This window comes from Calonectris borealis, chromosome 2, assembly GCF_964195595.1.
Source record: "Calonectris borealis chromosome 2, bCalBor7.hap1.2, whole genome shotgun sequence".
Lineage (NCBI taxonomy): Eukaryota > Metazoa > Chordata > Aves > Procellariiformes > Procellariidae > Calonectris > Calonectris borealis.
Genome location: NC_134313.1, coordinates 165,695,058 through 165,707,511, shown reverse-complemented (window position 1 = coordinate 165,707,511; position 12,454 = coordinate 165,695,058). Strand labels below are relative to the sequence as shown.

The window sequence follows — 12,454 nt, the reverse complement described above, 5'->3', positions numbered from 1 at the left end:
GGTTTCTTGTTTTGCCTAAACAGCTTCCTCAGTGGAGGCTTTTGGCTGTGCCTGGAAGAGGGAGAGGTAGAGTTGTGTCACGTCAGGGGGAAAATTGTCAAGGAATCGTACTGCAGACACGCGTGGTTCCTCTCCAGGTCTCGTTTTTGGCTTTGCGGTCTGCGTCTGTCACCGTCCTGGACCTGCTTCAGCCCTGGTACCCAACAGGCTGGAGGGGACGGAGCCAGGGCTTCTGCTGTCCGCCCCCAGCAAGCGGGGATGCTGGATGGTTAGCTCCTACTCTACATCCTTCCCAGAGGCCCCGGCAGGGGATATATTGCAGTGCAGCAAACTGGAGGATTTTGCCAGCTTTATTTCCCTTGGCTCAGAATCAGTCCAAGACAGGGAAATAACTTACAAACCCAGCAGCTGTCGGGCCAAGGCCTTGCCACAGGAAAAGACGAAGGATCACTGAATCACGGAAGCGTTGGTTGGACGGAATTTCTGGAGGTCAAGGACGAGCTACACTTCACAACAGGAGAGGCTATACGCTAAGCCGCTTGCAGGACAATATTCCCTATAAAGCGTATGAAGTAACGTCTTTGCTATGGCTGCTATGAGTGAACACATGCACAGTGATATGGAAACCATCTCTGAATTCATTATCCTAGATGGAAATCACCGGCAAGAGCAGCTCGCCAGCAGGGTCCCACTCCCAGAAGTGCTGGCATCCCATCACTTTCAGCGCGGCTTTACACCACTCGCCTGTTTGGATGTTTTTGAGCAGTTAATGATTTTTGCCTGTGTTTGGCAGTAGCTCAGACTCAGGTGGGGTCAGGGGGTCCAGCTGTGGTAGCTCTTTCTATCTGTTATTCCTCTTGTGCCAGAAGAAATATTCCCAGCTCTCTATTTCATTCCAATGCAGGAACGTCGGCGCCATTTCCTCATTTAGGGGAGGACAGCGTTTACCTGGTGAAATTCAGTAACTGCTGCAGAATGTTCTAAGCTTCAGAGATGGAGGGTGAGAGATGAAGTATTGCCCCTTGACAGATCGAATTCTGTTCTTCATTACGCTGGCATAAGAGTTGCTTTACCATGATCGAGGCGCTGCTTGGTCCAGAGGGCACATTTACTGGAAGAAAATTAGCATAGGAAAGAAAATGTAATTATGTATAAAAATGGCTGGGAAAATGTTGTTTGAGCATCCTGGAAACATATTAATAAGGCAATAAAAAGAAACAAAAACTACAAGGTTCACATTACTGGAAAGCATGCTAATAGAGCTTATTAAAAAGCACCTCTGTCAGACCTATTGGGGTTTTACCAGACAAGTAGACATGCGCTGTGTGCAAATGTTTCTCGAAAGGTCATTTTCTCCAGGTGCTATGTTATAATCATTTTTGATTATAACCAAAATCCCCACCAGGATTTTGAGATGACCTTGAACCCGACACAACTTCTTGATAAACACTATCAAGCCCTGCCCCGAAAACTTCTTTCTCTCTTGTAGCAAAATCTGCAGTCAGGAGAATGGATATTGTTGTATCCACTCGGGAGCTGTGCTGCTCTGCAAAGGTTTAATTAATTGAAAGTGTATTTAAGTGTTAAGCTATTCCAAAGTCTGATTTACAAACAATGCATTTTCTGTTCCTGTAGCAGAGCCCGGCTCAGCAACGTGCCTTTCCCTCCTCCCGTTTCCGCTGATAAAGCTGCTCATGCAGTGGCAGAGGCTGGGGCTGTCCGAGCCCACCGGACAGCAGTTCATTCTGTCTCAGCTGCGCAAGACGGTTTCCACAAAGGCATGTCATGGTGCTGTCCCGTGCTGCGTGGGATGCACCCCTTCGGTTCGGAGCATGAACATTTCATCTGCTGCATCTGGAGTGTCTCCTGGCTGCCAGCCAGCGGAGGGGGTTTGATACCAATTTCCCCAATTCTAGGCTTGCTTAGGTTGGGTTTTGGTGGGGCTGGACTGGCAGGAGGGAACGAACGCAGTCTGCATTGGCCGTGAAATACTTGACTATGTCTCTTTACAAAAGGTTGCTTGGAACGTTTTTCCTCCTCGCGCCTTCCCGCTGCCCTGCAGAGCAGGGACAGCCGAGCGCGGTGCCTGGGGCTGAGCCGGAGGACAGCACGGTCGCTCCATGCTGCGCTTTCAAGCCTCCCATTCCTAGCAAACGCGGAGCCCCCCCGGGTGCGGAGGCAGGTGGCAGATGGCTGGAAGCACAGAGGCGCTGGGGAGGAACGTGCCAGGGTTTCAACAGCCAAGCATCCAGACTCTCCCCAGACCGGACAGATTTCATACAGCTCTCAGCCCTACCATGCGTTCATGTGGGGAAAGAGCAAAGCAGCGTGCCGGGCTGGGAGCCAGCCAGCGGGGGAAAGGATCAGTGGGTCCTGCTGACTCGTAAAGTGGATGGCTGCTCGTTTCACCTACGCCGAGGGAGCAGGAGGGCTCTGCGGAGGAGGCGAGGTGGTGGGAGGAGGAGGAGGAGAACCCTTGCTCCAAGCCCAGTGAGAACGTGCGGGCTCAACGCTATGAATCTTGTCTAGTTTGTTAATGAAATCAAACTCACGAGGTGATGAAACGGGTCTTTGTCTACTGCTTAGGACGCTAAAGTTAGGAAAAGGATGGACTCACGGAAAATATGTTCAGGCAAATGTGGGGGTTACAATGAAGTGAACTTTCACAAAGTTTTTGCAGCATTTTCCTGGCTCTAATCTTCAGCTATGTTCGCCTTCTGTTTGTGTCAGCAGAACTAAATGTAAGAGCTGCAAGTCCTAAGGTGCTTAACTGCTTGTGTGCCAGTTTACGATCTGTTGCCTCAGAAACAAAAAATACCATTCAGGAGGGGAAAACTGGGTAAGCGAACCCAAAGGTCCCCGTGCCATTCCCTGTCCTGCCGGAGCCACGGTGGACGCTGCTTTACAGCAACGTTTTCAAAAGTGTTTAGAAATCTGGGTGACTGATCTAAAACTACTGAATCGTGGAAGAGTTAGTGTTTGATTTTTGGCAGCACTTGGCAGATGCCCCTAACTGAAATATACGTGGAAATGAGATTTAAAGTGCTTTGAGCTGAGGACTAAAATGGACATTGGCCTTAAAATGTCAGTGTCTCAGCATCTCTAAAACCTCACATGGGTATGCAGAGAACATATTTTTTCAATATCAGTAAAGGGCTTTTGAGATCTTTAGAAAGAAAGGCAAAGAAAAGAAGCATCACGTTTTTTACTCTGAAGCTATTTAGTCTAAAAATGAATATTCCCTGTTTTTCCTAACAGTTATTCTTTGGCCTCCCCGGTGACTTAACCTCTCCTAGCACTGCATCTGGCATCTGCTTAGCCGCATTGTTTTATCGAGCATCGGGAATGGAAGCTTTTAAGATTTTCTATCTGAGCTCTCAGAAATCTCGCCTCATCAGCATGCTGCTCTCGGCAGACGGGTTTTTCTTCAGCTCCAAGACATGCATATTGATCAGTCATTTTCTTTTGTTACCTAGCATCCTGTCATTGATTTTAATTGTTCGGTATTGAAGAGGAAGCATTCAGTACACGTAGAATTACCAACGATGAAATTTTGCTTTCCACACCTTTTGCCAGACGGTGCCCGCTAAGCTAAGCCCTTAGGAGCCGTGGATATCCCTCTCTCAGCTAGCAATCTGCACAAATTATGCAGCAGTCAATTTTTCTCTATTAAATCAATTTCTGATTCTCTGTGACAGCTTTCCCTGCCGCATGATTTCACACTTCAGTGGTGTGTTTCTGAGGTGCCATGCGGGTTTTTTTTTCCCAAAGGGGTGGTGGTGGGAATCCATTTAACTCGGAGATACCTTACTCATGTCTTCCCAGTTCCCCTTTCCTACTCCCGACCTTAACAGATTTGTACGACTTCAGGTGACTCCTAGTGAGTCTCCTTCTCTTGTGGCTCCTCTCTGGCTCCTCACCAGCCCACAGGGCGGCTCCTGGGCTGTTCCCTGAAGCTTCCTCTCCTGTTGCTGAAGTGGAACAGCTTCTCCAAGACGAAACTGCAGCTTGGTCCTATATCTGATAGAGAGATGAATCTTCCCATCCCCATAGTACAAAGTATCAAAGCTGGGAGCTGGTGCGATTCATTAACTCTTCTCCTTCTTCCTGCAGAATATCTTCTTAGATGGTTTCCATCTTTTGAAAACATTGCTGCACTCTCGGGGGGCTTTCATTACAAATATTTCCTGAAGGCTCTATATGTAAGGACCTTGGTTCCCTCCTACTGTCTCTCTGATTCTGGGTTTTCCTTTACTTTAGATACACAAAAAGGATCCTATTTTTAGCAGCCAGCAAGTCAATGACACAGGAATTCATGAGTGGGGAGGAAAGGATGTGAACTATCCAAATAGATTTTTTTTCAAATGAGATCTCTTTACATTCCTATCGCCATAGTAATGAGCTATGAGTCACTGTTACACTGAACTATTAGACTATTATTGTAAACTCATGTCATTAGAATCTGCTAATGTGAACCACAAACCTTGCCTGGCCTCAGCTTAACTGGGTTCGAGAAGATACTGGCCATTTATAAGGATAAGAACAATATTCCCTCACAAATCTTATTCCCAGATGGTAAGAAGTGAATGAAAACTTATTCAACCCTATCTTTCTATTCCTAGAGTTTCTCTTCTCGCTGCCTTTTAAGAGAATTCATCTTGCTTCGTTGTAATGTCACAAAAGATGTTTTATTTTATTTCTTCAAGGTTTGCCAGCTGTAAATTGGGTCCAAGCACTCCCAGCTGACAGAATATCCATGCTGTATCACCTGAGCGCAGCAGTGTCTCCTCCAAAAGCTGCTTTCTGTGTTCAGTCCTGCCACGGCCAGCCCTCAGGAGGAGATTTAAGTACCCAGGGACACTCGGGACTTCTCTGCTGCAACAGCAAGTGGCAAGAAGGTGATCTTCTCTGGCATTGCTACGCTGATTTCTGTCAGGAGTTATGTCCGGAGTGAGTATTTTTCTAAAAGAGTGTTATTGAATAATAAAATGTCCGAAACGGTCTTAAATACACACACAAAGCTTTACGTAATAGAACCAACAGTCCTTGGCCTTCAACTGCAAAAGAGGAGTCAGGCCAGGTGTACCCGCTTGTCCGTCAGGGTCTGGATGCTTGCATCAGACCTATTTTGCATTTTCAACAACGAGGGGAAAAGCTCTGAAACACAGTCTCAATCCCCCTGTCCTGCTCAGCTGCTTAGAAAATGTTTTATGATGGAGATTTACCCTCCACAGAAAAGGCCAGTGGGAAAACCTTTCTGTCCTTCGAAGCTGTGACATTCCCAGGGTGAAAAGAGGTATGGGCATGTGAAGTGTCTTTCATTAGCTTCTGTAAAGACAAAGCAGTATGAAGAAAGCATTATTGTAAACCAGAGGAAAGCAAGAGCTGATTATTAAGCTGTGGTTCGGGTAAGTGGCAAGATCTTGTTATAATTATTTCTTAAACCTATCATTGATTTTATATTAGATTTGAAAGAGGCAGCAAAGCTATAATTTGTTACAGAGAGGGTTAACTGGCTTTCAATCTGTATACTAAAAAATCATAAACTTAGAAGAAAAAAGTAAGAAGAAAAAACTTGTCTTAGTCATAAGCTCTTCACTTGTTTCCTGGAGCTTAAAATCTGGGGGATATTTTCGGTGGAGGAAGTAAGAGAACAGCACAGCGTTTCTGTTGAGAGGCAGTGGCGATGGGATAAGAAGTGTGTTTGCAGAGCGAAAGCTGGTTTCAGTAAACATACTGTGAGAACCAGAATTCACCTGTTAAAACCGGGCCTTCAGCTACTTGACTTCAAAGTGACCTCAAAGGTGAATTTAAAATGACTTAGCACACCGGCACTCAATGACGGGGCGGAGATACACGGTAGTACACAAGATCACTTAGGAAAACCTGCCGGTGTGGTTTAGACTGGCATTTGGCTTGTGTTTTGAAAACAACTATTATTAAAAACTTGCTCCAGTTGGAGGATTTTAAATCACTGCTCCTTCCGCCACTGCATGGTCCTTGCCTTATTTCTCAAAACCCAAAGCAAAGCTGCCAGGAGAAATCTCCGGAGATAAAGTGCAGTGCCTGCCTTTGTTGGCTGGAGCGGAAACTGCCTTGTACTTTGTTAAATAATCAGCTGCTGTTTGATAAAGTAAAATCCCTTCAATAAACCTGGAAGTGTTTCCATGAAGAAAGAACAGCGGGCAAATTTTGTAGTGAAACAAGGTCAGGCATTCTGCTTGCCGACGCGCACTTGCCCTATTCTGAATGCAGTAAGACAGGCATTGTTGGGCTCCCCCTCGCTTCAGCAAACCATGCCCGTACCAAGCAGTTCAATAAGCACATTAACTGCTATTGTTTGCAAGAAACATGGTAGCTAATGCACAGTTACTTACACACAGTGGTTTATCATGCCTTCAAAAGCCTTTAACTGGAAACGCGGCAACAATTGCCGTGGCCCCAAACGCTACTGAACTGTGACAGCAAATGCCTCTGCACGGCTGTTCTGGAAAAGCAACTTCGACTTTAACTGTAACAAGAAGAAAATGATATATCTGAGAGTTTACATGAATAGGAAGATGAAATCTGCAGTGCCTCGATAAGCAAACTAGAGTTTAGACTAGTTTTCTACAACCCAGTTATAAATTAATTTTGTTCATGTTCACACTTGCGATGATAAAATACACCAACCATCAAGGATCCTTTACAGGTACTAAAGCTAGTAGCGTCTGTGCGTTGAGTATTAGAATCACCAATCTATGCATTAAACATCAGTTTTACGTTAGCCAATATTACATGAATGAAAAAAAAAAAAGGCAAAGAGCTGGATAGTGCCAGTAAGTTTCATTGAAACAATAAGTAATTGGCCCACAAAGGCAGGAAACGATGTGTCTTACGAGAATGAGAGCATTTTGTGCGAATGCATGCGTCGTGTGCCTGTTGTGCACAGGCGCCCAGCCAGTCGCCGGGGACGTGAGCCCCGGGGACATCAGTGAAATGCAGGTGTCAGAAGAAAGCCTTTACTCTGCAGCAGAATCAATGGGAGGAGGGCACTGCCTGCCCTAATCACCGTGGTGTTTTACTGGAAGTCAAAAAATACGGGAAACCCAGCTCTGAGACTTCTTCTCGGACTGCAGCCTTCCTACCTAAAAGACGTCTGGAGTTTTTCCACTTCTCAGTCTCTACTAAAGCCTGGTCCAGAGTGGAGGTGGATACACCAGGAAACTGCTTTTCCACTTCAGATTTCTACTAAAATTTCTTGTTATTACAACAAACCACTTGATTCAGCAGCACCACTTCACAGGCTTTTTTATAAATAGAGACATTGCCTCTGCCCTGAAGAGCTTACAACCTACACGAGACAGACAAAATAAAGCAAATCAGAAAAAGTAGGAGCAGAATATTAATGATGAAACAGGAGAAGGTGCTGCTTGGAGATCTGAAGTGGGATAAGGATTAAGATCCTTGTGCAAGCCAGCTCCCTTTTTTCATCCCTCATCGGACTTGGGTTGAAACAACCCGCCAAATGAATGCAACAGCAACGCCTGACTTTTGAGGGACCCAAAATGCTGAGTTTATTTAAATAATAATAGAAAATTTGTGGGACCCAGGTTCTATGTGAATGAGAGGTTTTGGGTTAAAAATGTGGAAATTCATTTTTCACTGCAGAGCTGGAAAACTAAAATACGGCATTCATTTGTGTATGCTCATGTGGCCGCTGGTGGTTTTGTCAGTGCACATTTTAAATTTTAATTTTGATCAAAGTCTGCGCTAATTCTTAAAGAACAAGGCTTATTGTGGGTCTAATCCTGCCCCATTGATTTAAATCAATGGAGTCTTAGCATTGCCTTCAGGGGGAGGATTTTCGGCCCAAAATAAGAGAATTCAAAAAATACGGTTCTGACTTTAAAAACACTGTGGTAAAATTAAGCACATATAAGTCTCTTTTTGTTGTTAATGCCTGGCTCAGATCCATTTTTTATATGCTGTTAGCTATCAGAAATATGACACTGGCCACCCGAGTGCATGCTCTGGGGTAAAACCTGGTTTTAATTGCTGTATAAACTCCTTTTATAACATGGTTAAAAGATCACAGAGACAGTTCCGAGCAGTAATTAAAGCATATTTAGCAAATATTAAAAATCACTCAGCAGAGGAATGTTTAACACAGCCAAATAGGAAAAACAAACAGCTTTTCAGTTGGAAGCTCTGCCTCATGGACAGAGACCATAGTTGTTGAGTGCCTGCGAGCAAGATGGGACTGTGGGCCTCTTGCTTCTGTAGGACAAAAAAAAGAGTAGAAGGAAGGAGTTAGTGTCCTGCGTTAGGTAGCACAAGTGAAAATACTGGAGTCAGACCATGCATTTGGCAGGGGACAGTGGTCCTCTACAAAGCCTGGTTCATCAGAGGCATCTCAGGAATTTGTCCTAATAAGCTAAAAATATGTATAACTGATGTTCTTTGACTCACAGTAGTGCCTGACATCAAACTACAAGAACAGCGACCTGCAAAGAAGAATGAAACCTGATACAGAAATTCCCAATCAGTTCTCCTGATGGTTACTATCATGCCTGGAGATAGTGAGAGACGCACTGTTTTATCTATTTTATGTTGGAAAAAAAATAGATCCCCAAACTGCAAACACTTTAAACCTAAATAGACAGCAGCCTTCATGGGTTCATGGTACTAGTTCACAGTACCTCGCTCTTTTAATCTGATTTTTTTTCCCCCACTGACCACCAGATGTACTTCTGAATGCATCCAGATCAGCTATGGACTTGTGGGCCATGAACCATAGGATAAGGGTGTTGGACTTATCCACTAATGTTCAAATTGCAGCGTGGAGCAAGCAGAAGCATCCGGCAGCTGGGAAACCAGAGAATTGCTCATTCTCGGAGGCAGCGAGGATAAAACCAGACCTCCTGACCCCTCCATACCCATCGTAACCCCGGGACCTATTTTTAAACATGGAATGTGGATCCCCAAAGCGCCTGGGCTGGGCTCCCCACCTGCTCACCACAGGGCAGCGGCCAGCGGGGAAACGGAGTTGGGAGACAGTGGCTTGGCCCTTTTTGCCTCGGGATTAAAACATCCCTCCTGAAACAAATCTGGGCAAGGCCACGTCATTGCTTTCCACCTTTCCGTCCGGTGGGTTCCAATGTGTCCAACGCACCAGGGAGACCACAGGGTTGCTGCACCAGCCAGCTGCTACCACGTTTGGGAGGAGGACTGCTGGCACGCTGCGATGCGGGTCACCTCCCACCCGCCAGGCTCTGAATCCCCCTCAAGGCAGGCCCGGGCCTAGGCCCAGGCCCGGCCGCCCTTCCCGCCGCTCCCTGGCCCTCGCTCCCAGCCCCGACCAGAGGCCCCGCGACCGAAGGGACCCTGGAGAAGGACAAGATGCGATTGACGGCCTCTCCGCCAATGGGAGCTGCGGATTTGGTAGTTGGCAGCCAATCGCAGCTCGCAGTGGGTCTTAAGGCAGCAGCCCCTCCCGCCTCTTGCCTGAGGGAGGGGAAGATGTGGGCAGCCGCCATCTTGTGTGTGGCATCCCCGCCCTTCCCTTTCTCTTCCTTAAGAACTCCCCCTCCGCCGTCCGCTTTCGGCAGCCCGGCGTAGCATCCCGTCCCCCGAGGGAGGTGGCGGCAGCCGAGTAAACCGTGGTGAGCTGGGATGCGGCGGCGGCGGCGGAGGGGTGCCACGCTCAAGATGGCGGCGAGCGGCGCTCCGCTGTGGCGGGCGGGGCGTGCGCGCGGCGGCGGCGGCGTGCGCGGGTGACGTCAGGGCGCTCTGGGCATGGGCAGGTGGAGGGAGCAGGCAAAGTTTGGCCGGCGGTAGCGGCAGGCGGCGGCGGAGGCGGCGGGGTTGCGGGTGCCGCTGCCGGCGGGGGCTCGGCTGGGGGTCGGGGCAGCCGGGCTGCGCGGGGCAGCGCAGCGCCTCTCCGCTCCCTCGCTCCTGCGTGGCGCTCCCTCTCGCGGTGCGGAGGGCGGGCGGGCGGCGGGCGCGGCGCGGCCATGGCCGAGGACCCCAGCGCGCTGCCCTGGTCCATCAACAAGGATGACTACGAGCTGCAGGAGGTCATCGGTGAGCGGCAGCGGGGCGGGACGGGGACGCTGGGCCCCCGCCCGGCGTCTGTGCGCACCGCGGAGGGGGGGTGGTGTGTGTGTGTGTGGGGCGCCCCCGTCCGCTGAGGGAAGTTTTGGGGGGGGTCTGTCCCCCCTCAGCTGAGGGGGGTCCTGTCACACCCCACCCTGTCAAGGAGTGGGAGTGTGCCCCCCCACGCCCAGCGAGGTGTGTGTGGGGAGGGTGTGAGGGGGGTCTGCCCTCCCGCCTCGGGGGGGTGTGGGGGTCTGGGAGACCCCTTTGCTGAGGGGGGTCTGCCCTCTCTCGCGAGGGGGACGTGTGGGGGTGTGCCCCCCCCTCACTCCAAGGGGGGTGTCTGTGGGTCCGGCCCCCGCCCCGTGGGGTGTACGTGTTCAGGGAGGGGCTGGGTGGATGCGGGCCTGGGGGCCGATTTCTGCAGCCTCTCCGTGGGTGCGGGGGGCTGCTCCCCCTCCTCACTCGTATGCGGGACCCACAGAGGGGTAGTGGGTCTGCCCCACCCCCAGCAGAGGCTTGGGGCAGTCATGGGGGGGCATTCCCCTGGCAGGGAGCTCATCTCCAGCCTCTGCCTCCCTCTTCTGCGCGGGGCGATGTGTGTCCTCATGCCTGGGTGAGCAGGGACAGAGCGGGACAGGGTCCAGGCTGTGGGGGCTCTTCTGTCTGCCCGTCACCCAGCGAATTTGGGTGTGCTGGGCATGTAGGAACAAACTCCACAGCTTAGGTGGGCTCTCTCCTTTCAGGGCACCCCCATTCATTTTGGGGGAGTGACTCCTCTCTTAGCCGTTTCGGAGCCCCGTGTTGCTTTGGTCTGTGCAGGGGATGGAGGGTTTTGTAGTGCCGCCAAACGAGCCTTTTATCCTGGGTTTTTGCTGCTGCTGTGAATTTTCATTCATTGTCCTCACAGCTCGAGGCCCCAGCCCTTGCTCTCTCCATTAAATGATTTTTTTTTTTTCCCTCCCCTCACTCTCTCTTGACTTTAAACTGCACAGTTACCAAAGGCTTCCCGCTGTACTGATTTATTGGCTGTCTCAACCATTTTGTTGGGGTGTGTGTTTGAGGGATATATTGCTCTAGGGTGAGTATGTGACACATCTGAGGTGGTGCCACAGGTGACTCTAAGGTCAGTGCCTCCCGTCTCGCTCTCCGGAGGCACAAAATAAAGCAGGAGGCGGCAGGGCAGGCTCCTAGCCAAAGGCTTTTAGGAAGGAGGTTAATTTTTAGAGTAATCTTTGTGGAGCGCTTTTATTTGAAGTTTATAAATGACGTTGCGCTATCATGCCCAGGCCTTCCATCTCTGCCTCATGGGGAGACTTGTTTTCTGTTAAGGAGGGTGGGAGAGTTTGTGAAAATGCTGTTTTAAGAGATTAAATTCTTGGCATTGTTTAAAAGTAGGAAGGAACTAAAGCTGTGGAGGGGGGGAAATCCTTCTGGAAATCCCTGTTGCTCTGTGGGGTCAGGCTTTGTCCTCTTCCTTCACTTAGTGGGAGCAGCAGAGCTTTAGGAAGGAGACAAACTCCCCGTAAAGAGGGAAGGCGTAATCTTACAGATCAACCCTTTAAACATCCTTTGGAAAATGCGCCCTGGGGAGGATGATGTTCAGCGTCTTTGAGGAGCAGGAGATAAAGGTGCGGGGAGGAAGGGGGAGAACGTGCCACCCATTTCCCAGGGAAAGGGAACTGCATCTGTGTGTGTGTGTGTTTTCTTTTGGGAGCCTGCAAAGGGGTGCTGTGGTAGCACAAAGCAAGGATTTCAGCTTGAGTATCCAAGGATAGGAGCAAACGGACAATCTGCCTCTTTGTAGCTGGGGAGCGGGGTGGGATGGGAACAAAAGAGAATGTAAATGCACTTCTGCTCTTCGGAGAACTTGCTACTGGAGACACACATCCTGCAGCCTCAAAGTATTAGGAGGAGCACAGAGATGTGTTGTCATCTCACGTTAACTGACAGAACTTGGGGATAAATCAGGAAAGAAGTATTTAATGTCTTCTGTGTCTTTTCTCTGTCCTTCTGTAAACTGAGGTTCTGGATGTCGCCTGCTCACTAAATGGTTATGTTGGCATTTGGGCGTGTGATGGAGTGTGCACTGAAATGTGTATATTGCAAACATATGGTTTCTCTTTTTAACTTTTCCCATCCCCCTGCCCCCTTACTCATTTCAAACATTGGTGTGTCTGCCAGTGTCCTGGATGGAGATATGACGCAAGTTTCCTAGCCTGTATATGATTTGTGGGACAAAATGTCACTGTGTTAACTGAGCTGGACTGCCTTGCTTCATGTCTCCTGAAAACCTCAAGGGGTGGGGTTTTTTTTTTGAGCTCTCTTTACTTCTATAGAGCTGTAAAAGTCTTTCAGCAGGGAACAAAGAGATGTC

General features: G+C 49.0%; 1 protein-coding gene and 1 long non-coding RNA gene across 2 annotated transcripts in view; one reads left to right on the top strand and one right to left on the bottom strand.

Annotated features, from left to right (window-relative positions):
* Positions 1–1,034: 1,034 nt before the first annotated feature.
* On the bottom strand, positions 1,035–9,318 carry LOC142079659 (uncharacterized). Its single transcript, XR_012672750.1, has 4 exons — positions 8,999–9,318; positions 6,378–6,511; positions 4,769–5,328; positions 1,035–1,111 (listed from the first exon to the last, which is right to left on the bottom strand). It is a non-coding gene; the product is annotated as an uncharacterized LOC142079659 (long non-coding RNA).
* Positions 9,319–9,905: 587 nt separating this feature from the next.
* The window catches only part of OXSR1 (oxidative stress responsive kinase 1), a 91,787-nt gene continuing 89,238 nt past the window's right edge, over positions 9,906–12,454 (top strand). Inside the window, exon 1 of the mRNA XM_075144260.1 lies at positions 9,906–10,065. Coding sequence (XP_075000361.1) covers positions 9,996–10,065 — 70 coding nt within the window. The 5' untranslated portion in view covers positions 9,906–9,995. The remainder of the gene's footprint in view (positions 10,066–12,454) is intronic.